A 27356-nucleotide genomic window follows, 5' to 3' on the forward strand; every position below is an offset into this window, starting at 1 on the left:
TCCGCCAATTAAATCAAAGTTTTTTAAAAATGATCATATTTTATCTTGAGAGAAAATGTATTATTTTCCCAGCTATAAGCTTTGCTAACTTTAGTGTATTAATCAGTTAATAGATTTGACAAGAATTAAAAACGTAACATCATTCGCGCTTGACCATCGTTATTTCTGCGCACATTACATCAGACCCCCATACGTCGCCCCGAAAATTATCAAAAAGTGGGCGTGTCACGTAGTGTGAACTCTTTAATAATGAAAGTAGGAAAAATGTATTTCAATTGCCACTTCCGGTTTCAATTAGCATGATTAGCAAACATTAAACGTTAATTTTGATTAAATAAGAACAATATAAGCCCTATAATTTGTATTTTGGTATTCTTGAACATCTACTCTAACACTGGAAATATCCTGTTTTGCGAAGAAAAACGATCTTTGGACAAGAAAGGAAATAAAGTTTGACTGCTAATTTTGTCGTCAAACAATGGCTGGAGTTTTGTTTGAAGATATTTTTGATGTGAAAGACATTGATCCTGATGGGAAAAAGTTCGACAGAGGTAAGCCAAATAAAATACTATTTTTCAAATATTTTTTTACTTGTCACTAAGGTTGAATGCTGTCCAAACGTGTTCAATCTCATTTACCGGCAAATGACATTCCAAGATGGCGTCTGCCGGGTGAAACGTGACATTTTCCTTTAGATTCCAACAATATTTGGAAATTAGCCAAGGTGATAATTTAGCTGAAGCTATAAGCAATGTTTTCTTTTCTTAATTTCTTCGAAAAAAAACTTCAGAAATTTGGTTCATACGTTGGAATTCCAGCATGTACCCGGTCTTTTGACAACATGTTTGTTCATGTCAGACCATTCTCATGTGATTGGCTTGTCACATTAAAAGAAGTACAAAACCCCCTGCCGACTGTTAGTACTTCATTCTGGCACAATCAAGAGAAGAGATTGGTACTGTTAATGTTACTGAAGATCTGTAAATATCAGAAATTGACATGATTTTATCACTTAAACCTCAACTAAAGATGCAAACTGATGTATGCTTTGGAGATCATTTAGAAGTAGACTGTGGACCCAGGACTTGTGACCTCACACCAGTACAAGTAAGGCTTTGAATTATGTGTTTTAATTTGGTGTCTTGGAAATTTCTTTCTATACATGAAATTGCACTTATTATTTCATGCAAAAAGATAAAAAAAAAAAAACCATGATAAATGATGATTGATATTGCAGTGAAATAATATGATCAATGTTATCTGCTATTGATTTAAAGTTGATCTGATTAACAGGCTGGAACATGATAGTAACCACCCCTTTTGATCAATCACTTGACAATAGTATTGTATTGTCATTACTATATATACTGCATAACTTCAATTACAATATAAATTGTAGCATATTAGAGTATTTGTCTTGTCCTCTGTTTTTTAATCTTAACACATAATCTTTTTTTGCCATCACTGACATTTTTCTGACAGAAGCCACATGTTGGATCTTGCACTGGTTGCCTAGGAAAGGGAATACACATTACTTACCTGTATGTTACCTGTGGGTTGACAAGTTCATTCACCTCTCATATTTACCATTACTCTATTATATATTTTATTACACCTCAACAAACTCTTCTTAATTTATTTGTAATATTTTATTAAACAATTGTTAATTCACTCTTGATTATTTATGTGAAGTGAATGTTCTACAAAAACACATTACCATACATTTGTATGTTACTATGTATAAGGGTTTTTTTTTTTGAAAGAGGGCATTATTGAAGAGTGGCATCATTCTTGTCTTTTACCTAATAATTTAATGGGACTTTTAAGGTTTGCCCCTTCTGACTTTTGTAGGGTACATACTTATCAACAGTTATCAAGAATACTCTATAAACAAGACTATAGCAATATGGTATTTGGTATGTGTACATACATGTACATGTATACCAAAGTTGTGCAGAGCATCAGCAATTTATTTTTTGTTAAATAAAAAAAAACTTGAAAAATAAAGGAAATCTTATAGACAAGTATGTATGCCTGAGTCTCTATTTTATTAACTGCATATATTTTAGTTAATTATTACTAGAAGATCATTTTGTGCAATTCAACTTATAAAAAGGGAATGGTTCTTCATTTGCTCTACTTAAAATAAATTAAATTTGAGGAAAATAAACCATTCTTTCCCTCTATATTTTTTTAACCAAGCAGAAATATGTGAAAAGGGAAAAGAAAAATGATATCAAAAGACATGCATGTTGAGTTTTCTTTGCGGTAATTTCTTTGATTACTGTATCAATAGTTACCTGAAGATAATAACAGTAAAGTCAAGAAGTACACAATCTACAATCAAAACATGACAAGGTTACTGGCATGCACTGATATTTGATCTTTCTTCCTTAGATCATCTGCTCTCATTAGAAGAGCTGTTGTAACTGATTAGAAAAATCATGTCTCATTACAAAGCATTAAACCAGATATTTTATTTAGCAATCCATAATTATTGATTTCAATATGGATGAATACAACTTATATTTTACACCTAGTACATGTATTTTGCACAGTGATTTGATTAATTTTATTTTCTGCTAAACCTTGCATGGTCTTCCTTTTCACCATGTTACTCATCAGTGCCATGGTTGTTTGTTTAATATATCTTCTTGTCATTTAGGAAATTTGGTATCAGAAGATTCTTGAATCATGGAAAATTGCATTAGAGCTTAAAATGTTTTTAAACATTTGTTGTGATTTGTGGAAGGTCAAATTTTGAACTTTAGATTTCACTTATTTTGATGTGTTGTTGTTTTATCATCTCATAGATATATACCCTCAGCAGCAGATCTAGAACTTTTTTAAAGGGGAGACCCACTGACATGATTCAGTGATTCCCTATGTAAACAACCAAATAACATTTGTTATATATTCCACACAAGTTATCATATTTCAGTAATCCTATTAGTGTTTCTTTTGTTTATCTTGGATAAGAGTGTTTTTGGAGTTATTATATGTCTTATATAATTCACAGCACTTATAGAAAAGAGAAAATATTTCACTGGCAACTATTCAAATTTATGAAGTATGAAAATAAATTATATCTTAAAGAGATGTCAGATTCTTCTTTATTATAGTTTGTTTTAATTTTTAAAGTTTTTGTCCTGATGACAATGTGTATAATGATTTATCTTTATTTCAGTATCCAGATTATTTTGTGAGTCAGAATCTTTCAAGATGGACTTGATTCTTGATGTGAACACTCAAATTTATCCTGTTGAATTGGGTAAGTGATGTTCAAATTTGCATTAGAAATTAAAAGAAAAAATAACATATAAATATGTATGTTAATTATTCAGTAAAGGTCACCTTGTGTAGATCTTCAAATGTCTTTCTAAGGCTAATATGTCTCCCCCCTCCCAAACCACAACAAAAAACAATGTAAAACAGAATTATAAATTGAATTTTATGAAAAAAAGTGCAAGATTGTAAGATTTGTTTTGTCTTATTATTTTTGGAAGAATGTCTCAGTGACTTGCCAATTTTGGGATACTCCTATGAACATTCCGTATGTACTGGTCAATATTTGTTCTAGGTCAATTCATATAAGTAATTCATATAAGTTTGGTTCATACCTTTTGCACACCTATTACAACATGTAACTGTGCTGAACTGTTTAGGGGGAGGAGGCGGATTTAGAGGGACAGGGGGGTGGGCCCCCCCTTTTTTTGGAAAAAAATGGTTGCTTATATAGGGAATCACTGAAGCGTGACTGGAGCAGTCCCCTCTAAGGCAGTCAGTGGGCCCCCACTTATGAAAATTTCTGTATCCACCAGTGGGAGGGGGAATGGGAAGTGCACTTGACTCCAATATGAATTGACTATTATATGAATTTTGTCATATATTCTGAAGTTTCTATTGCCATCAATATTCACTCAATCTGTTTTCATATAAACACTTGCAGTAATTCATGTCATTATTCCATGATATGTGGCAGATTTTGTTTCAGTTCTTTTTGGGTGTCAGTTGGTATGAATTGTTTCAGTGGGGTACTTTTTATACAAGGATTCATGATGGAAAGAAAATGCTAAGTGTCCAGTCCACAGCCAAAATTTTTTTCCAAAATTATTAAACTTGCATTTAATAATTAATCAAAATTCAATGTTTAATGGTTGCTATGTCAATCAGTCATATGTCTACACAAGTCAATAACTGGCTAGGATATCACTAGGGATATTCACTCATATATTGATCAAATCCTGTAAAAACTTGATTTTTATCAAATTAAATGTTTAAATAATGTTTAAATTACTATTCATTAGATTTGATAAAGAATTCACTATACACATAACATTAAAAAAGTTTAAATAACAACCCCCATCTAAGTGTAATTAAACAAATTAAAAACCTGACAAATATACAGGTACTTACAGGTAAATAGCGGGTTAAAATTGTATATAAACATATGTAAAATGGGTTGAGTCAGGAAGTGAAATGGCAGGCAGATACTAAGTCTAAAGAACCATTTAGAAGTGAATATAATTCAGTAGGTTTGCTTTAATTCCTTATTCTTAAAAATTCAATTGACAGTAGGTATAATAATAACCAGAGTTCTAGAAAGATATCAGTGTCCGATCCAGGTGGGGGGTTCCGGGGGTTGGAACCCCCCCTTTTTTTGGCCAATCAATGCATTTGAATGGGAGTATATAGTTGGAACCCCCCCTTTACTCTGGGTTGGGAACCCCCCCTTTTAAAATGGCTGGATCCGCCACTGGATATTAGCATTTAGTTGTTGTCCCTCATTTTGGTTTTGATCTTGTAATAAGCCTAAAGGACTTGAGAATATATGATAAAGATTAATTTCAGTTTATGCTGGTCATGCAAATTGACATCAAGTTCTTTTCCTGATTATTCCAACATTTGCTAATGAATGTTTATATAAAACAAAAAATGTTGAGAGCTCTTCATCTTAATAGCCACTGGGATGGTATGTGCACTAATTAAGTTAATGTTTGTTTCTAAATAAGTTTTATTATTGTGTATGTAGCCATTATTAATGATAACAGTAATTAACCCAGACTGATGTATCTTAATAGCATGTCATTGACAGTAGATATAACTAACATATAGAGAGGAAAGATGTAGCATGTGTGTCAGCATAGAGAGGAATGATGTAGCATGTGTGTCAACATAGTTTGAATCAGTTAAATCTGTTGGTTTCTCTTCATTCGTATCATCTCTAAGAGCAGGGCCAATTATTATAAATTAAGCATCCATTGTTTTATGGCGAGAGTGGCCACATTCTTGTTAAGTGTGTTCTCTAGAATGATAAATTTGTAGGTTCCTATATTTAAAACACATAGGCGCCGTGGATTTGTGAGACAAATTGATATGCAGCCCATTAACACACATAATAGGTCTTCAGATCATAGAGATATAAATAAAGAGGGAAAGTCCATGTTGTAGTATGTGGGATTGTGGTTACTCCTACATGGAGATAGATAAACAGAAGTCAGAAGATCATGTCTAAACATGTCAAACCATTGATAACACTTATCTAATAAAATCTACTCAAATACCTTTCATAGTTCAAATATTACCATTGATATTTACACAAAAGAATATTTAATTGAACTCACTAAATGTAGCCAATTCAATGTTATTTTTTTTTAAACTTCACCCCTAAAATATGCCTAATAGGAAGTTTTTTTATTTGTATGCAAACCTGGCGAATTTGTTAATTGAATGTGTACTGTTCTTTAAAGGCTGATTCTCTCTGTTTTGTACGGTACAACTAGCTATATAGGGATTGAGGACACATATAAACACTTTAACATGGTTAGTTTTAATGTAGGGAAAACTAAAAGGAAGTACATTGTTCATGATAATAACAGTCAAACAAAAGGTTACACAATACAAAATCATAGTCTTTTAATATTTCTGTTGTATGTTGATATATGATTTTGTATTGGCTGGGGTCATTGGAACTAGATGTTGCATTGAAATAATAGGTGTGGAACCAGTCATTTTCAAAAGGGGGGACCAACCCAGGATAAAAAGGGTGGATCAAAGGTAGAAGAGAATGATATAAACATAGGATCAAATGGCTTGTAAGCAATAACTAATATGAAAATTACATTTTAATGCAAACATGCAATATACAGTTTTGTAATTTTCCTTAAAGGTGACAAGTTCCGTATGGTATTAGCCACAACACTTAGAGAAGATGGTGCTCCTGATGATGGAGAGTTTAATCCTACAGATACAGGACCATCAAGAGCAGACAGCTTTGAATATGTGATGTATGGCAAAGTTTACAGAATAGAGGGTGATGAATCAGGACCGGATACAAGATTGTAAGTTATGGTGGCCATATTGAATTGTGATATAGTTTTGGCAAACTGCTGTTAGTAAAGTTTAATGTGTGTATATGTACATTGGTGTTGTAATTCAGTGGTAGAATAGATGAACATTTCAGTGTAGAAGTTGATTGACAGAAAACTTAACAAGTTCAGTAGTTATTAATTAACTAGAAAAAAATAGCATAAATATTAAAAAGGGGGGGAGTTGAAATGTATTGCAGTTTTAGTGATGGTAGAAGAAACAGATTAACCCCCAAGACTTTTAAAATATATTGCATTTCATATAATGATTTTATTACTAGACCATTAAATAGTTTGTTTTTATAAATCAGAACATGAGGCATAAATGGATAAAAGGACAAATAAGTGCAATAATGGCAGAATATATTGTACCAGTTTTAAGTTTTCTATACAACTCCAGTAGCAATAATTCATCCAATCATATCAGCTGTAACTCTTTGTTTTTCCTCCATATGATAAAAATAATCTTTTTTTTTTAAATTCTTCAAATTTTTCACTATAAAATTCCAGGAAGTAGAGTTTGTTTATTATCTCCTATTTTCCTTTGTACACATATGTAACAAAATCCCCAAAACTGTCACAATATATATGTATCTCAGCATTTTTATAAAGTCGGTATTAAACACATATTATTTACATATAGGGTTCCTGTTCAAAAGGACGATAAGTTTTATAAATCTTAGTAGAAATAGATATTGGGATCAATTTATTTAAATAACATGACGAAGCCTGTCACAGCTGTTAAATGACTGAAGGAAAATGTCTGAACTCGTATGTAAGTTTTAGAATACCTTTACATCTGATAAAATGTAATTAAGATTTATGATAATTTATTTAACCACTTTGAAGTAAGAAATGAATTCAAATTATCATTTATATAGTTTTATTTTATTTTTTCAACTTTTTACAAAGTATTGTGGATAAAAGTTGCTCCTTGATGAAGTGTCGTATGTAGCGTTGTCTGAGTCAGTGGGGAGATGAATATAATTATAGTCTTGTCTGCTTCACATAAAAAGATAGCATAGTAGTATATTTTCCTTTGACAGTATGCCAGAGGACCTGTGATGTGAAATTAGTGCACACAAACTATTTAGGATAAAACAACTTGTCATTATTTTTATTTCTGAACCAAAAAAATAATGACTTCAATTTTTTATTTACATCTTTCAAAATTATTTATTTTAAAAGGCAAAACAATTTCTTTCTTTTTCATGATTGAAAATATGAATATCTAATGAAAAAATAATACCCTGTTTTGAACCTCTAAATACCTGTAGATAGTAATATACACTTTGTGATGTCATAATCATGTGACCTCCAAAGGTCATTGTATAGGCTTATCTGGGTAAGCATTTTTTTCTCAAACTTCACTTATTTGAATTTTTACCTCAATAATTTTCAAGAAATTTTGTAGATAATAGACTAAAGAGTATGCATATAAGTTTTTAAGTCTGGAAATTTTGATTTATTGGAGAAAATGGCTGTAGTAACATTGTAATGACAACTGATGCTTGTACAAATACACAATACTAATGTGTCGGAACTTGTTGGGGTTGTTAAAGGTATTGATTAATCTTGTTCAACTTATTGATCACATTTTTTTCTTCTTTAAATTTTATAGGTATCAAGAAGTTATTTAAATCTGATATTAGAAGAGTAAAAATAATTTATTACAATTTAATTTAATTTGAATGGGATATGTAAATGATTAGGACAATGTAATTATTGACCGTATTAAAAATAAATGCTTGATTGACTTTTTGATATGATTGTACAAGTTTGAACATAGTTTGAATGTAGTACAACAATTGCAGTGTACAAACTATAATCATTATTTTGTTTGAGTCCCTGCCAGTAAGTTGTGCTTGACATTTGAGATGATTTATTAACAGATATATTTTGCAACAGGGGAATTCCGTACACTGTTATTTATAAAACTGATGATATTTTAAATTCACTGGTTGTTAAAGCAGATTTGATATAAGGTTTGTACTTTCTTTTTGTGTAAGGCATCTAACAAAGAGATCTTAAGTTTCATTTCTTTATGATAAGGTGTCCGATTTTAGCTGATAGTAATTTATCTTTTTCTTATCTTTGAGCTTGTCATTTTAAATGCATCATTTAGATCTAATTTCAAGGCCTTAAACTGCTGTTTTCTTTTTTCGTATATCTGAATTGAATCTGTGCTGATGCACTTAGAATCAGTTTTCTAGGTTATTCTTGGAGTAACTTGATAGGATGCAGTTAATGTACCCTTATTATTGACAGCTCTTTTAATACCTAATAGCTGGTTGCCATGGCAAAATAATGGAGACTTCTGGTATCAGCCAAGTAAAGCAATCACCATAGCAACAAGATGTCAGTTTCCTGAAAAAGTGAAAAAGAATCTTGTCGAGAGAAAGGTACCATTGGGTGTTCACGTTGATAAATAAGGTGAACACAGCTGGTGGTATCTTTTTCTAGGGAAGAAAATCGTCGTAACAGCTGATGAAATGGAATGGAGGGAAAGGATAGCAGTATTGTCAGCTACAGTAGAATTAACTCCTGGTACCTATAAGTGCTCAGTATCTGTTCCTGTTCTTCATTGTGATATGTGATATATCAAATAATCATTGTATATGAGTAAACATCAAGATTCCATTGGTTTCTGCTATAAGTTAGTTTAATATGCCTATGATTTCACCATTGATATTGTGTGCACTCATCATTTCTATTCACTGTGGTTGTCTGTCTGTTTTGGGTGTCTTGGTCATATCACATCCTCATCTTCTCATTCATTTTGTCGTCAAGGTTATCCAGTATAACTCTATGATGTTGTCTTGGTAACTAAAGTGTAAATATTAGTTGTTGTCAAGGTAACTGTTATAATGTTGTCATTGTAATTATTCCAGTATGATACTTTAATGTTGTCATGGTGATAGGTTCAAAAAAATTATATTTACTTTGCTTATATTTCTTTTCACATATTGATACTCCAGATTTATATTGGTTTTTCATTTGCATAATCTCACTGTAATCTTGTTTGCTTCTGTGAAATCAGCACTTTATCATATCATATTCAAGTGTGGTTGTCATGGTGATTGAGGTTCAAGGTCGTGCACCAGTGTGAATTACGGGAGAGAGATTGGTGGAGGCATTAAAGTTCTTGTACAGGAAAAATACTATCTCATAACTCACTAGTTCTCTTGTGTCTCACTTTATGTGAGAAATTACTTACAAGAGAATTTAGTATGAGACCACTTGACCTTTTTCCTGTGCAAGATAATTCAACACACAGTATTACAGAGCTGAACAGTGTTTCCTCTTTTAGAAGGATTTATAATTATCTGTGGACTAACAATCAACTAAAAGTCAACAATGTTTGGGCAGATTTATAATTATCTGTGGACTATGTCCATTTTTTTTTACAAACTTTATAATAAATATTTCAATACATGTTGATTTTCTTTTCACTAAATATCGGCCAGAGGGAACACTGGCCAGTTTTCTGTAATGGTAAAACTTACACACGAACACATAAACACACACACATACACAAAGAAAAACACAGCACTGTATGCTATCATGTATGAAAATTTGTTTTGAAGGTTGATTATAGTGATTTGAATGAACTTTTGACGCAAACTTTATGTATATGGATTGAAAGATGAATTTGAAATTGAACATCAAACTAAGATGAATAGAATTGGGTACTGGCCATGACTAAACACAATAAAATTTTATAAAAATACTGTTTTCTCTAAAGAAAAATCTCCATTTGTAAAAAATTTGAGAACATCTGTTGTTATGGATAGTGTTCTTTTGTGCTTGAGGATAAATGTAATTCCTTAACTTAGATTTATGCATATATTTTAAATAATAAGATAAGTACAGAGTCCTAAATTTCTTTAAAAAAAAACAAGAACCAGTGATTTAGAAATTGGAACCAACATGTACTGGTAAAGTTTTTTTACCATGTCTTTAATATGAATAACAGCTTTTGTTTTATAACAAAACTTGTAACTTGACTCGTGTTAAAATTTCAATTCATTCTCCTTTCCTTTTAGTTCAAATTTATATGAAAATGTGAAAAGAAGTATAGAATTATTATTAAATATAACATATCGTTTATTAAATATACTATAATACAAAAGACTCTCTGATAAGTTCAACTATGCTCTTTCAGAAATCAGAAATAATATTCAGAAACCATAATTTTGGAAAATTTAATATATAACTGTTCAATTTTTAAAAGTTTACTTAGTGGACTTTAGCAATGATGTAAATAAGATAATTCTCATAAAGCAGGATGTATTAAAAATACCCAGTATGTAATGCATGAATTAAATCTTATGACATGATAATATATTGTGATTATATACATTATTTATTACATATACTTGCATCATACCTATTTTAAAATATCCTCCTACATGAATAAATTTTAAGTTTTATATGCAAGATATTTTCTATGAACAGGGTAGATTTTTTGGCTTATATCCAACTCAAACATTGTTCATGGATTTGTATTCATTGTACCTTGAAACATAATCAATGTAGTAATACAAGAAGTTTGATTTTAGTTTTGGAGTTACCTCCCATTGGCTGACATACATATTCTATTTATTTGTAAGTGGCCTCTACTTTTAAAAAAATGATGTTTTATTTATCAGTGCAGGTTATGATATTTTAAAGACAATTTTTTTTAACGTTTATTTGATTACTTGAGTCATAATTTTTTTTTCAAATCAAATTTGTTTAGGTGCATACAGTCTTTACGCTGAGTGGCAGCCCAGGCTAGTAAAATTGCTCTCGGGCCTTTAAAAATCATATCTACAGGCCAACAGAATCTAACTAAAAATTTTCAAAAAATTTGAGCTGCGGGCCTGTAGATTTAAAAGTTCATCGTGAAGACTGTGCATATATGCTAACTTGATAGTACCAAAATGTTCTCTAGCTTTCTGAATTTGAGAAAAGATGGCATAAAAGTTAATTTACTAGTCTAAATGTACAATAAATAAGATAGTGGTCAACATAGTTTATGTAATTTGTTCATTTCAATTATAAGAACTTCTTAATAAAATTTTACCCCCAATGCAGCAATAACATTTATTTGAGGGAGATATTATTAAACCTGTTACATAGGAAAACCCATGGAAAGCATTTCAAATTATGTAGATAAATTTGATTATGTGTAAATATTTGTATATTAGGAGTGATGTTATTTTTACAGGTAAATGTCTACTTTATAAGTATTATGTCGAGTCATTTCTCTCTGTCTAAGTCAGCGTGTTACAACTTGTTTTAGTCACATGACCCTGTCATCTGGAACTTTTTCAATATACGTTACGTTACGCATATTGCAATGTCAAATCTACCTTTTCTGTGTCTATTATAGCTTTTGAATAAAAAAATGGTTTGTCAGACTGCCAGCTGGAAATAATAGTTAATAGAATAATACATTAATCTTAACCCTTTGATTTTTAATTAAGATATCTGTCTTTACATTAGTGTATTGTAAAATAATAATGGTTTGACAAAGTTTGAATTCTCCGTAACATAATCATACTTTGAACCCTAGCTAAACAAATGAACTCTTCCCAGGTGATCATGGGATACTGAAATTACCTATATGCCTATCTAATTGTAGGTAATACATATATATATAAAAAGGTAGGGTCTGGATCATATTACTTTGGAACATACCTGGCCATGTTAATTAAAGGTAGATGTAAACTTTATTGATGTTCTTATCTGTTAATATTTATACCTAATTAATTTTAATGGTGTTCTTTTATGTGAGCTGAACCTTGAGTTCTAATGAAATGTATTTCCATTTCTTACCACCATTAAAGATCTGATATGTCTGCTGAAACATTTCATTCTATTGAAATATCTTATGTAATTAAAAGATCTATTTTTTTTAGAAGCTTTTCTTTAAAATTGACTTCTCCATTTGAAGCACAACAGTGATTTTAGTATTAATTTCATTTTCTTTATTTAAAAAAATATATCTACATATATTTTGAAATTGAAAAATACAATTGGGACTTTGAAAGTGAAAGTAGGATAGTACAAAGGGGCGTGACCTTACATGTACAGTTAATAATAAACACTTTCGGAATCCTTACTTTTCCTTTGCACTCCCTGTTCAAGATGTAATTTCAATTGGGGGAGTGATACATTGTATTTAAAAAATTTTAATCAAAATTTGTACTTGGTATTACTGTTGTTCAAATGAATTCTTGCTTGAAGATCTAAACATTTTCTTTTAAAATGAAAATTCCAACAACATATTTTCATTTGTTTTATAGATATAACATATTTCCCGTACTGTTAACATGTACAAATAAGTACACTTAGGTCATAGGGATATTGTAACCAGCTTGCCCAAGGTCAAGTCAGATTTCTTATAAAACAGATAGATAATTGTATTTTCAACATTTAATTAAGTTCTATTTAACTCTTCCTCTTCTTATTATAACTACATTTATTTTAGTCCAAGTAGACATCACATGAGACAAAAACTAAAAGATAATAGTTTCTTTTCTCACATGTCATGATTATAGAAAAGGAAGAAAATATCAAATTTTCAAAAAATCTGGTGACTGAATTGATCTAAGGTAAAACAGTGTAAGATTCTTCCTTTACTTGTATTCTGATTATCTTACATCAAGGAAGCTACAAAATGATAAACATGTCTGCATTTACTGCTAAAAATGAAGTTTAAGATTACTTAAAATGAGTCAAAGTTACATTCTGTTATAAATAGATTATCTTTAGCCAAAACTACTATACAATAATTTTAATTTCAATGTCACTTATAAAATATAAAAAAAAACCTTCTTGTTGTGTACTTTATTTTAAAGACATGGTCAATAGGTTTTTTTAAATGAGTGAGCGAAGCTAGTGTGTAATTACTGTTTGTGTTGATATTGATAGATTTGAATTTTTACCCCAGTTTACTTTTGATAAAAACAGTCAGGAAACCTTTTTATCTAACGATAAAACTTAGGGTCAAGCATTAGTCAACAAGATATCAGTTATTTACCATAATTTTACGTAATTTTCCTTTGATCAGCATCTAACTGACTGATAATTTCCATTCTCAGCACAGTGGAGTGAAGTTAACAATGTCCTCATAGGTAAAATAGTGATAAACAGATTACCATTGGTCATCTCAACTTGATTGCTTTTCTCACTTTCCCCGTTGAGATGATCAAAGATAATGTATAGATATAAAAACTTGGTTGACCATTTAACTTTTATCTTTTGGGTTGCTGACAATGTTAAACTGGTGGTAAAACCTCTAACCTTTGGTTAATATTTAACCACTCCTTGTAACCGAATTTCATTTGATTATAGTCAACCTATAAAAGGAAGCTCTCATATATATTTGGTGGCACTTTTATGGTTTTTGTGTAACCTTATTTAGTTAGGTCAGCACAAATTGATGGAGTTATTAATTTGGTCAGTTTCTATCTGAAATGAGATAACACATTGATTATTTTTAAACAGTTGTAATCCAGTTAACCCAATGTAATTCTGATTTTGGAGTTTCAATATCCATTGGCGGATCCAGTGGGGTGGGTTCTGGGGGTTGGAACCCCCCTTTTTTTTGGCCGATCAATGCATTTGAATGGGAGCATATAGTTGGAACCCCCCTTTACTTTGGGTTGGGGAAACCCCCTTTTTCAAATGGCTGGATCTGCCCCTGGTATCTCACATTTATAAGAATTTTTTAATCTGCTGAAGAAGAAAAAATTATATGGCTTAGAAAATGAAAGTCATGAAATTTGTATTCTCAGGCACATTGAATTTTGAAGAGTTTAAAGTCCAAATGAAATATGAATTTCTCAAGAGAATTGAAATGCATACCATATATGAAAAGATTTTTCTTGGTTGTTTCAGCTAGATTACCCATAATACATGTAAAGTTAATGAGACATAAGATTTGAGAAGGTTAGTTGTGATAAAAAATCGGGTCAAATGTTAGAAATATTCCATTTAAATGTACAGCCTAACAATAGTATAGGGAATGGAATGTCTATTTTTTCCTGGGACTGTACAAGTCGTTACTTACCGCCACAGTTAAAACAATAGGTATATAATAAATCTTTTGTACTGACTTTTAAAACCTTTGGCAGGGATATCTGATTCGTAATTTAAATCCTTATGCATTCCCATAATATGGTTAAATGATTTTTGAAGGGTATTGTATTGTGCAAATTCAACAATTTTTATATGGCGGTTTTAAATTCTTGTTTTTACTTGTAAGTTCAATTTTTAGTTTAATCTATGAATATGAAATATGTAGTTTAAAAAATAAGTGAAAATATTTGAAATTTTGTGAAGAAAGAATCCTCTTATTAGATGTTGGCTTAGGCACACAAAAAAAAACCTGAATCAAAAATGTTTGATACTGGTGTACCTGTTGGAATATTGAATGCTCAGTCAATTTTAAGTGTAACTTGTCCTTTTTAAAAAAAATCAGAAATCCACAGATCGATGTTTTGAACTAAATATGTAGAGAGTTCATTGGTCAGAAGGGAGGCCTTATAAGAGCTGATTCTGCAAGCAATTTACACTTTTGGTTACATCCAAAGACTGCTTAAATAATTTTGTCTTTGCCTAAGTGGAACTTTGGTTGTCTTTTTGAATACAGTATAACTTAATAAAAGAAAATATGGGGAATTAAGTATGTAATCAAGATTTAAGGGGATGTTCTTTTCTAATAAATGAAAAAATTATAAAACTGGAAGAGCATCATATATGTTTGATGTTAAATTTAGAAATTTCAAGTGGGCACAATGTATGTAATTTAGACATAAAGTTGTAATAAGAATATCTATTATATTGAAATAGTCTATACAAAAGAAAATAAATCTACTGATTTTGTAAATAAATCTACTGAATCTAACTAAAAACTTGTTTAAATTTTACATTTCCTTTCAATAAATTGACTTTTGAGGATTTAAATGTGGGGATTTTGTACATGATTGTACTTGACAAAGACATAGGAAAAATTTATTGATCATAAAGTAAATTTCATTCACAAATGGTTCTGTATAAAACTCATTGATTAAATCTTTAAAATGGTGTACTTGGTGAGTCGATAATCTGCATGTTCAATCGTGTTTACAGCTGTGTAGTGAACATTTTATGCAGTTGGAAGTCCATTTTCTGGCCTTTGTTTTACTGATTGTACATATAAAGGTGAAGCTAGCTAAATATATTAAATTAAATTTCTTAGAATTAGTAACTCTAATCAAGGGAATTAATCTAGGTTGAATAGATCAAGGATTTGTATAGTACTATACAAATCCTTGAATAGATTGATAAAAACTGTACAGAGTAGACCCCATAAAAGTTTGGTAATGAATAAATATTGTAGATATGGAGACCAAAATGCCATCATAAGACCAAAAATGAAAATGACTTGCAAGTTCTGTAGTTAACTGTAAATGAGGAGACAGTAGCCCTATCAGTGGAAAAGCAAGTTTTTTCATTCTCACTAATTTGAAACTATGGTTAGATTGCCAACCGTGCCAGGGCTGTTTAGCCAGTCATGGTCATTAAAAACTCCCATCATCAAGATAATAAGTAAAAGATTTCCAAATATATTTGCATTAAAAGGCAATTCAGTCTCAATAACACTAAAGACTAAAAAGGCAATTCAAAATCAACGATACAAGTGTACTCTCACACAAGGAAAAATGTGGAGAACTTGAGGTTTAGGGAATTAAAAAGAATATTAAGAAATGAACAAGTTTTATATGTCAATAAGACAGCAACCTAACATCACGTAAAACTGTAATCTTGTGGGTCCAGTTTATCAATCTCTAAATCATCACCAAGTCTTATTTTCTCAGGTTGTCAATAAATTTGTTTAATAGAGACTATCATTAATACAAAATTCCCTAAATGACAAAAATCTTAACAGATATAACAAAAGAAAACCACTGATGAAGTTGGTCAGTTATGAAAAACTTGAAGAAAAAAGAAGTTTAAAAGTCTTAATAATGGCATGTATTAACAAAATTCACAAACAAAAGGGGGGACAACAGATGTTTTAAACCTTTTGAAATGAGTTTCGTGACTGTTAGAATAGACTGATCATTATCTAATGTTTTAACTGTTTAGTGTGCTTCATGGGGGACCAGATATATTAAAACTTGACAGATTTTATACAGAATAATTCAATATATACCATGTAAGCTATAAATGATATAGATTTTGTATAATTTTCAGTTGAATGCATGTCTTACAAATGATCATAACAAATACGAAACACGATGTATATAAGAATAAGAATAAATAGTAGCTGATGTCATTTGTCCATAATTTGGGTCAGATTTATATTCATTACACAATAACACAATTTCAAATACCTGCAGTGATTCTTTATTGAAAATAATTGAAAGAGTTCATGAATTTGTGTTCTGTAACTAAAGGTACAACAGAGCTGATTACTTGATAAAAAAAATCTTCCTGTTTTTGTTCATATAAGTTTTTGTACGGAAATTAGGAAATGTGCAAGGTTAAACTTGCCCCAGAAAAGCAATTTTAAAAATCGTTAAAAAGTTTCATTATTATTATAATTATAATGTTTACGTGAGATAACATGTTAATTCTCATATCTCCCCTAAATATTTGAAGTTATAGAATGATAAAATTGGTACTATTTAAGATTAAAGGACTCCCTAATGGAGATTTAGAACCTTTGATTTATTTCATGGATACTTCAATATTTATATTTAAACAGACAGCTACGAATTACTTTATCCAGATATGGAAGTTTTATTTAAATGAGAAATATTTCAGTTTTGTTTTATTATCATTTTATTTAGTCATATTAAATTATAAAATATACTTGGAGAATGTGTGAGAAAAAATTCCCTGTGAAAATAGTATATATGTAATTGCTTGTCAGATCTTGCCTTTAAAAACTGCAGATTTTAAAAAAATCCGTTGTTGGAAGATTGACAAACGAGGTTTTATGTTTGACTTTCTGGCTGATTAAGTTCTATAGTTCTTCACTTCCCTATAGTAGAAGTTAAATATCAGAACACCTCATAAATCTAAACAGGTATGTTTGAACTTGGTTCTTTATAATTAAAAAAAATTTAAAATCTAACTTTTCAAAGATTCTATATCTTAGTGGACAATAGTGTTTATTTTCTAGAAATAAATATAGAAACTTAAATTTTAGCCTTTAATTTGAAATAAAAAAAAAAAATAGTTTCAATGAAATTTGGAAGAATTTGTTAATTAGTAACGCAGTAATAATTGCTTATTAAAAAACCTTCCCAGTTTAAAAGGAAGCAGATTTTCCGCTGCTAATCGAACACGAAGTATTTGACGAGTAATTTCCTTTTTGTCTGTTTGTTTGTGATAAAGGAAGGAGGTAGAAACTTGTCATCTGGTATTGTTTTCCGTCGTGAATAACATCTTCATTTAAAGACAACGTGGACATTACAGGTTTCTCGTAACATAAAAAGAAACGTTTGAAGAAGAAAGTTTTTTATGATAGATTAGTTTTTTTTAGTGGTTCATAATTTATGCAGGTAGGCCAGATAGGTTAAATGAATATTCTGAATAATTTGCTTGATAAAATAGAAATACTATTGAGAAGTCTTTTAATTATGATGAAGAAAATTAATTAAATGTTGCAGTTTGATGAATTTCTCTTAAAGATTAATTTTTAAATTCTAAAATTTGCTACATTAAGGTTAGATTGTACTCTGCATTGATGTCTTGCTAATGTCTGTCTTTTGTTATTGAATTGACATATTTAATTATTGTATTCATCAGCAGCTTTCAACTCTTTATTTTATTCACATGCATTTAGTTATACAGCGGTCAACAGAATTTCATTCCCAAAAGATTTTTTTTTTTTATTGGGCTTAATAAAATAATCATTATTCAGCCAAGTCTTTAAAATCATTGTGTTATAGTCCTTTAGAAAGATATTTTAGTATAAGTGAAACTACACTGCTGATGAATATTGTTTTTATAATTTTTATAGTTTAGTCTATATTTCAATAATATTAGTTAACTTTGTTAATGTATGCATCATCTGTTACTGTTATTTATATTGGCTTTTAGCATGTTGAGAATGTTAACTAAAATGTATGTAACATATATGTATATAACTCTAGAAATGAAGAAGTCATTTGGTTCTAAAATCGTAAATTGGATAATAGAAAAACTTTTAGATTTATTTTTTCAAGGATGAATTTATATTTGAATACATTTGTAATAGTTATTGAGAACTAAATGATTTCTGTTTACCCCCATATTTCTTTTCTTTAATATATCTGTTTTATTATTAATTTGAGCCCTTTTCAGTTCATAATGAAATATATAAATTCAAGAAATACAAAAATTAACTTCAGGTTATATGTGTTTTATTCTGAGTTATGGATTCTATAACTCTGTAAAATTGTATAATTAAATTTTATGAAAAAATCCTGATTAAGATCAATTGCATATTGTTTATAAGATTTACAATAGTTTATATCACAAACAGATAATACACTGTTATCCATTTTGAAATGTTCAGTTTATGCACAGCTTTGAATAGAATTAGATTTGCACATTTATTCACAAAATTCACCTATGTATGTCATTAAGCACTATTAATTTTTTTAGAAAAACAAGTGTGGAATTTGAATACTAACATTAGCCCAACAACTAATACTTAGATAAATTATAACTTCACTCTGGAGGTTGAATTGTTGAGGCTTTGCAAACCTGTGGCACAAAATGCAATTTTCATGCAAAATTTCTAAATATTTACTGAAAAAACACAACTGGTAATTTTATCTATGAGCTTTCTGCAAAAAGTTTTTAAAAATGGAGGTGGGATATTTTCACAAATTCAGTACACATTTGCACAGAAAAGCAAAAAAAATGCACATATTTTTATCAAATTATTGCAAATGTTTAATTTTAGGCCAGAGTAAACAGTTTCTATGGAAACATTTTGCCTTTTCACAGTTACTGCCAGATGTGCATTATACATTCGTTTTATCTTTGTAAATGCATAATCTGGTATGTGATTGGCCAGGGCTTTTCACCTCCTTGTCTTCTTATTGGTTGGAACTTGACCTTCACCTCCAAACCTTCTTGAACTGTGACCTTTGAACCAAGCTCTGACTAGGATGTTGAAGCATGAAGAAAACTAACTATTGATTCTAACATTAACAAAATTTTGTAGTTAGAGATTAACAATGTTATAAAATATGTTATATATGTAGAACCTTGTTTGTGTGCATGTTAATATATGTTAACTTTGTTTACCTCATATGCATGTGTGTGTATTGAAAAGGCAAATTCATTTTTTTTACTCAAAATTCATACTTTCAAATTGATGCTATATCATAACTAAAGAGGATAATTAGAAACATACTTTAAAGAAAATGGATTTGCCTTTTGATTTTTTAATAGATTTAATTATTCATATATATGTCTCCATTGTTACAGAAATGAAATGCAGAGTACAAACATTATCTTTAGCAGAAAAATTTAATTTAGTGTCAAAATATGTTTTTAGCAAAAAAATCATTTGTTATTGTTTCCTTTTACCACCTAACAAGGATCAAATCTATTGACTATTACTAGACAAATCCATTATAGTATTTTATTTTGTTGTAGTAAACTAGATTTGCCTTTGCCTTTGAATATTACCAGTATTGACATTGGAGGTAATCTTTCCTCAAACTAAAAACGGGAGTTCTTTTTACTTCCATGTTGACTCCATGCCAAATTGTAATGTTTTTACGTGTATGAAAAGGACTACTGATTAATTGAAGTGGTCATGTTTCTAGTTGTTTTGTAATTTTTGTTCACCATCATTTATTTTGAAATATTTTTTTTTTAAATTATTAAATGCTTCCAAGTAAATTTGTAACAAAATAAGGAAACAATGCTTGTTTTAATCTTTCTGAATATTTATTGTCATAACCTTAAATACCCAAATACATGGTGATATGAATGATAATTGAAACCTAACATCAAGTACGCCTTTAGTAAGGTCAAATCATAAGTACTACAAAAACCCATCAATATCTTTCTTCATCTTAAAACTGGTTTTTAACGCTCTTCATTAATAGTATGAACAGCTCATTATTGTGGTTGAAAATTACAATTTAAGAAAATTTAAGGTTGAAGTTATTTCAATTGCATAGTTCATGTGAACAGTTTATATTTCTCGAAATGAGAGCGAATTTTTTTTTTTACAAATGATTGATATGAATAGAACCTAGCTAGTTAGGATACAGGCGTATTTGGCTTTTTATCAATGAATAAAAATGTAAATTGTAATAAAATATATCATAAAGTAGAAAAATATCTGAAAAGCTTTTATTTTTCAACTTTACTAGTGCTTTAAAAATATTGACAATTTTTTCAAGATGAGCTAAGTAAGTGTCCATGATACATAGTACGTATACATAAGGGTTTCAGCTTACAATAAAATTTTCATGTGACAGCTTTATGGATTGCATATCATATTCTTACTATAAAAACTCACTAGAATTCTTTATACACATATGTGTAGTACTTGAATAAAAAAGATATTAACTATCAGTCGTTTGAAACTATTTTGAAACGGGAAAAACTTTCAGGAAGCAAATATTTCAAGTTTATGAGTAAAATGCTTTCCTCAGCCTAAAGTTATTTCAGACCAAAGTTGAAGATAGCTTATGCATTAAAAGAACATGTATATTATTTAAGTGTAAGAAACATTATTTATCATAAAATAAATGGCAGCTTATAAACATATAATACATTAATAATTTAGTCGTTGACACACCTTGAAATTTGAATCAAGTTTTCAACCTTTCACATTTTGGTATCAGGAGTTTTTTATCTTTGTATATGTATATGGTTAAAGTAAGTCAATTGACTTTGTATGGAAAATTTCGTATTGAACAATATTTATATTTAAAACATCGAAAGGGATTACATCTATTTATAAAGTACAGTTAACTACGTAATCATATGACAGGTAATCAACTGATCGTCACTCGTAGATCATTGGAGTTAAGTATATTTTCTTACTTGAACTTCGTTGAAAAATAAGATTATGTGTGGGGTTGAAATTTTGTAAGATGGATTTAAAAGTTATGGAAACTTGCTTGACACATGTAAGGTGACTTTATTTTTAAACCATTAACAATGACATCAGTAAGTATTTCAGTGAAATGGTCAAACTTCAGCTGATTTTTTTTTTCCATTTATTCATGTGTTCGATATATACAAGTTAAATATTTTTTTTACATATTCTCTGATATAAAAGGCTAGTTCACAAAGCTTTCCATTTTATACTGTGTCCAGTTTAGACAAGTTACCTTGTTCTTCATACGAAGTGAAATTTTAAGAGTTGTCATGATGATTTAAAAATTTCAGTTTTATTACTGTTGTATAAATTTTGTGAAAGGACTTGTTAAAGCATGAAATAGTGCTGTGTAAGTATAAGTTATACAAGATCGTATTCAGTAGATGACCCAAGATTTAACCTCATATTATCTTTTATATAGTCGGATAAGTCAATATTGAATCACTCTATGTAAAACTTTGACAGCAGTTTGCTAAATAATTTGTTTGAATTTTCATACAAATGATTAACATGAAATATCGAGATAAATTTTACTTTGACAGTTTGGGAATTTTTATGTAAAGGTGGAGGTGGCTGATTTCTGTTTTCACATATATAATTATGAATTTATGCTACATATATGTTTACATTGATTGCAAACTTGAATTATAATTTTGGATCATATGGAACATGTAGATAAAGTTAGATCATAGATTTATATAATGGTTCAAGCAATGGTTAAAACACAGAAGTGGTAACTGTTTACGGTAGCATGTTTGGGAGCCTTAAATATCTCTAATTTTTAGCATATTATTATATTGAAAATACACACATGTATCCTTGATATCAGCACATATTGGCATCACTTCTTAAAAAATCTTCAATTGGGTAGCATTGGGGAGAAGGCATGCTGGAAAAATTATAATTAAATATTAATACATAATCAAATATTTGATTTAGTTTCTTTTCAAAGTTTTGATGATTGAGTTACCTAGGAATTTTATTTTTGTATTATCTATTATTGCAGAAACATAATGTTTCCTAAATGAAACCTAATTCGATTTATATTTAAGACTTATTGCTTTGACAATCAATGCATATTGATACTGTACATTTAGAACAAAATTGAGTATGAACCTGGGTGGATTTAATATTGCCTTGGTAAATATTACTTTAACAATCAATGCATTTTGATACTGTACATTTAGAATAAAATTTAGTCATAACCGGGGTTGATTTTACATTGCCTTGGTTTTACCATGTTTTTTAAATTTACATTTGTTGTCATCACCATCCATCAAACATTATCCAGTTAATCCATACGATCTCTTCGATCAAAATCAAATTTCTGCTTTAAATGATTTGATTGGTTTGTTTTTGTGGCAGTGTGGTTAGCTGGTTGTCTTGGCAACAAGAGGACAACCACTTTCTACACTTCCTCTAAGACAGGCCTATTTTCGGCCATTTTGTTCTTGGAATTCAGCTATTTAGCATTTCATTGGTCAATTTTTGCTCATGAATTTTCATTATTTCATAATTATCAACCAATCAAAATGGATGTATGGATGAATTTTGATGGATGTGTAATTGACCTTGACATTTTTCTTTTGTTACAACACATCTTTGGTATCATTCATACATTCATCGCTCACCTCATATCATTTTATTCAGCAGCTTATGAATTTATAATAATCAAATATTGACCACATTTTTCAAGTGCAAATTGGCTTTAAAGTTTTTAAAAATAAATAGTTTTTTTCCCTGGAATTTCAATCTTTTAGATTTATTTGGATTCCTTTTTTTAATTCAAATTTCAAGATAAATGTGGCAGAATAAGACATTTTATAACTAGGTCATGGCAAGATAGATTGTCAATCATTATAACATACATACATCAAAGCATACATATAACCTACGCTTGGCACTTATAAACAATGGAGGACGATTAATAGCAGTCTATCTCTTCTTTCTATACTATACTCATAGTCATATTACACCATTATCACTCATGTATACACAACAGTTTTGGTTTTGTACTTTAGAAAAAGGGGACTGTGAAAGGCTAATAGTCACACCTCTGGCAAGGTCAAATGTAAATTAGTCCTTATAGAAATGTACAGGTATTGAATATGCATGGTTGTTAGGGCAAAGTAGATATCTGTTTAACATAAGGAAGAAGGGATGCACAAATATTTTATTTGATTAGTAATGGTATTAAGTTTTGGTAACTTTGGTAGATAAAAACAAGATTTAAATGATATAGGTGAACATTGATGAAATTGGCATCAAACCCACTTATGATTTTCTGGTATGTCTGTATTTTGTATGATATAATTGGACATGATTTTGTTGGCCTATATTTGTTTATTTCTGTGATATAAATACCATCCCAGTAGCCAGTACTTTGGTACTGGCATGAAAATACAGATTTTGTGTTATTAAAATTTGCTACATGTATTACACATTTTTTTAAATTATTAAAAATTAAGGAATGTATCTCCCTCATGCAAAGCTCTGATTCCTTAACCAGCTTTGGCTATACTTTTTTGTCATTTTTGGTTTATAGCTCTTCATCCTTTAAAAAAGCTTTGGATTTTTAAATATTTTGGCCTCAAGCATCACTGGTGAGACATTGATTGTCAAAACGTGCATCTGGTGCAGAAAAATTGGTACCGTTTTTATTATAATTGGACATGATTTTATTGGCCTATATTTGTTTATTTCTAAAATAGCTGGACATGATTTTATTGGCCTATATTTGTTTACTTTCAGAGCAGCCTATGTATCCTATGGAGGTCTACTGATGAGGTTACAAGGTGATGCCAACAATCTCCATGGATTTGAAGCGGATTCACATGTGTACCTCCTGATGAAGAAGTTAGCTTTCTAAGACCTGAGGACTCTTCACCACTATGTGTTCTTCTTCCAATGACATTTTCATTTTATATTGTTAGCATTCATATATATATACCAATTCATAGTCAAGAGGTTGTCTTAATGCATTTTAAAATTTAAAAAAAATATTGATAATGGTACAGCTGTATTATTCTCCTTTAAAACCAGTCCCTAGTAAGTTAATATATGATGTTATTTAAAGATAATTTAGGTGCCATATACATTTTTTAACATTAAATGATATTAAAACTAGATGACCTTTTAATCAATATTTATCAAACAAAGATTTATTAAATTTGAAAGTCCTCAATTCTTTAGTACTGGATATACAAGTCTTCGAAAATAATATCAGATGAGGTAGAATGTCACCATATTAAAGAATAAATCAGTTGGCATCATGCCTTATACAGTGGCAGATCCAGGGGGGGGGGGGTTCCGGGGGTGCGCACCCCCCCTTTATTTTTGCCGATCAATGCATTTGTATCGGGACATATGTTTTGCACCCCCCTTTGCCTTGGGTGCCCTGGGTTAGCACCCCCCCTTTCGAAAATTCCTGCATCCGCCCCTGTTATAGTTAATTAGGTTAAAAAATAAATACATTCCTTTACATAATTTGATTTCCTTAAATAAGTGGGACATATTGTATAAGGTAGACATGATGCCAATATCTAGGAGCTCATCGTTTGCAGCCAACTAATTGATACTGACCTAAGCAGAAGTAGTAAAAGTATCCAGTATATTATCACTTACCAGGAAATACAGGGGGAGTTAGAACCTTCATGCCCATTTCCAAAATTTTCAGAGACCAATAACATATTGGTCAAAAACCTTTATGAACCATCCAACATTTTAAAGAGAAGTTCTTTTTATTAATCTTTGTTTACACTAATTTTACAGAATACATTCTGCATGACTTAATAAAAACAGAATACCTCAGCTTTTGGTATGGAATAGTCAATACATATTAATTAAAAATTAATAACTTCAACTTTTCACTTTAAATACAAGCTCATTTGAACAGTATATTAATCAGATCAAGTCCAGAAGAACAACGGAAATATTTGATTTTTTTTATCAACATGCAACTTTTATTTAAAGCTGTAGGAAGTTTGAGGCTCTTCTGCATTATGTTGAGAAACCAATTGACGCTCATATTGAATTCATTAGTTTTTAGTTCAAACATTCTGTAAATCCATTGTAAATAAAACAGTCATCTTTTTAGCATGTGTTAGTTTTGTTTTTGTTTTAAGATCACTTATGGTATATTGTTCCTAATAAAGACTTGGAACTTTTCTTCTCACCAAAGTCTATATCCGATGAAGCCAAAAGAAAAGTTTAAGGACATATGCACTGAATTCTGACAAGCATAGCCCACTACAATAAAGTTGATTACAAATTGATTTGCTAGATTTAAACACAGGTAAACTACTACCGTCTTCTTATTTACATCCAAGCAAATGAGAAATATTGTAAGAATATCATTTTTCATGATAATTCCATAAACTATTAACTGTAAAATATGTTAAAAAAAAATCTTCAGCAATGCTCAACCAATCTTAAGTTCCTTGTGTGAATATATAAAGTGTTGTTAATGGAATTTGATGTGACTGTCATACAAGTAAGAGGTTTAGTTAGCTATAAAACCAAGTTCAACCAACATTTTCTACATAATAGAATGTCTGTACCAAGTCAGGAATATGAGAGTTATTATCCATTTTTTGATTAGTTTGAGCTTTTTATTTGCCATTTGATAAGAGACTTTCCGTTTTGAATTTTCCTCGGAGTTCAGTATTTTTGTGATTTTAATTTTTTAATCTGCTAATTGGCCAACAAATATCTCAGATGTGAAAGTAAACATTTGAGTGTAAGAGAAATATATTTTTCTATGATCAAAACCTTCTTGGAGTACCACTTAAGCAGATGAAACCTTATGACTAAAAGGCTAATTAGTCCCCTATCGACGAGGTCGAAGGGGACTTAAGGTTTGCACTCTGTCCAGCAAATCAGTTTTCCACTCGTATTTTCTTCTTGCTTGAAGATATTGATTTGATATTTGGTGTATTGATTGATCATGACAAGTTGCAGATCAAGTTTGAATTTTGTTGCGGTCTGATGATTCTGTGCAGAGTTCTGGTCCTTGGATTTAGAAAATTCACTCAAATAATCACTTTTACACATTATTTTTCTTCATGCTTGAAGATATTGATTTGAAAATTGGTATATAGTTTTATCATGACAAGTTACAGATCAAGATTGATTTCTCCTGAGGTACTTAAGATTTGTATTTGTATATGTTTGTAACTTACTAGTGATGATCAATAAACAGAGAGTAAACTGTCATTTACTCTACATTCCTTATGTAATTTTGGCTGTGTATAGAGTATCATTTTTAAGTGTTATGTTCCGTTTCTGATGCATTCCATCTTGGCTTTTGCTCGCTGATGTAAAGTTTCCTTTTTGAATTGTTCCATCCTGTTTCTAGTGTAATGGGACCCTCGACGAACAAATCAAAAGCTCAAACATACCAAAAGAATGGACAACAACTGTCATATTACTGACTTGGTACAGGCATTTCCTATGTAGAAAATGGTGGATCAAACCTTGTTTTATAGCTAACTTGAAAATGATGTGTGAACAAAACATATAGACATAATAGGTAAAATGTCAAAATAGGGGTACAACAGTCAACATTGTGTTATAATCTTAATCACTACAAAAACAAACGAATATGTAACAAAGAAACACAAAAGGTCATACAGACAAAGTGTTGAGAATATTATGCAAACGTTAACGTTATGTTTCCCGTATTAAGGTTGCATCCTTTCTTGTGTAACTTAGATGTTGTTAAGATGCTCTCTATAGCGTGTATCTTCCTGTTCCTGGTTAACTGTGACTTGGATATTGTGAAGAATGCCGTCTGCAGCGTGAACCTTCCTTTTATTAGTAAGATTTGACTTTGATATGGTATAGAATTCCGTCTGTGGCATGTACCTTCCTTGTATTGGTGTATT

General features: G+C 30.1%; 1 protein-coding gene across 1 annotated transcript; it reads left to right on the top strand.

Annotated features, from left to right (window-relative positions):
* Positions 1–262: 262 nt before the first annotated feature.
* Positions 263–25566, top strand: LOC139524590 (DNA-directed RNA polymerases I, II, and III subunit RPABC3-like). The gene is made up of 4 exons (XM_071319507.1): positions 263–551; positions 3188–3271; positions 6170–6341; positions 24223–25566. The coding sequence occupies exons 1-4, from the start codon at positions 479–481 to the stop codon at positions 24338–24340; spliced, it is 447 nt and encodes a 148-aa protein (XP_071175608.1). The 5' UTR covers positions 263–478; the 3' UTR covers positions 24341–25566.
* Positions 25567–27356: the final 1790 nt, after the last annotated feature.

The sequence above is a fragment of the Mytilus edulis genome, chromosome 5 (genome assembly GCF_963676685.1).
Source record: "Mytilus edulis chromosome 5, xbMytEdul2.2, whole genome shotgun sequence".
NCBI classification, from domain to species: domain Eukaryota; kingdom Metazoa; phylum Mollusca; class Bivalvia; order Mytilida; family Mytilidae; genus Mytilus; species Mytilus edulis.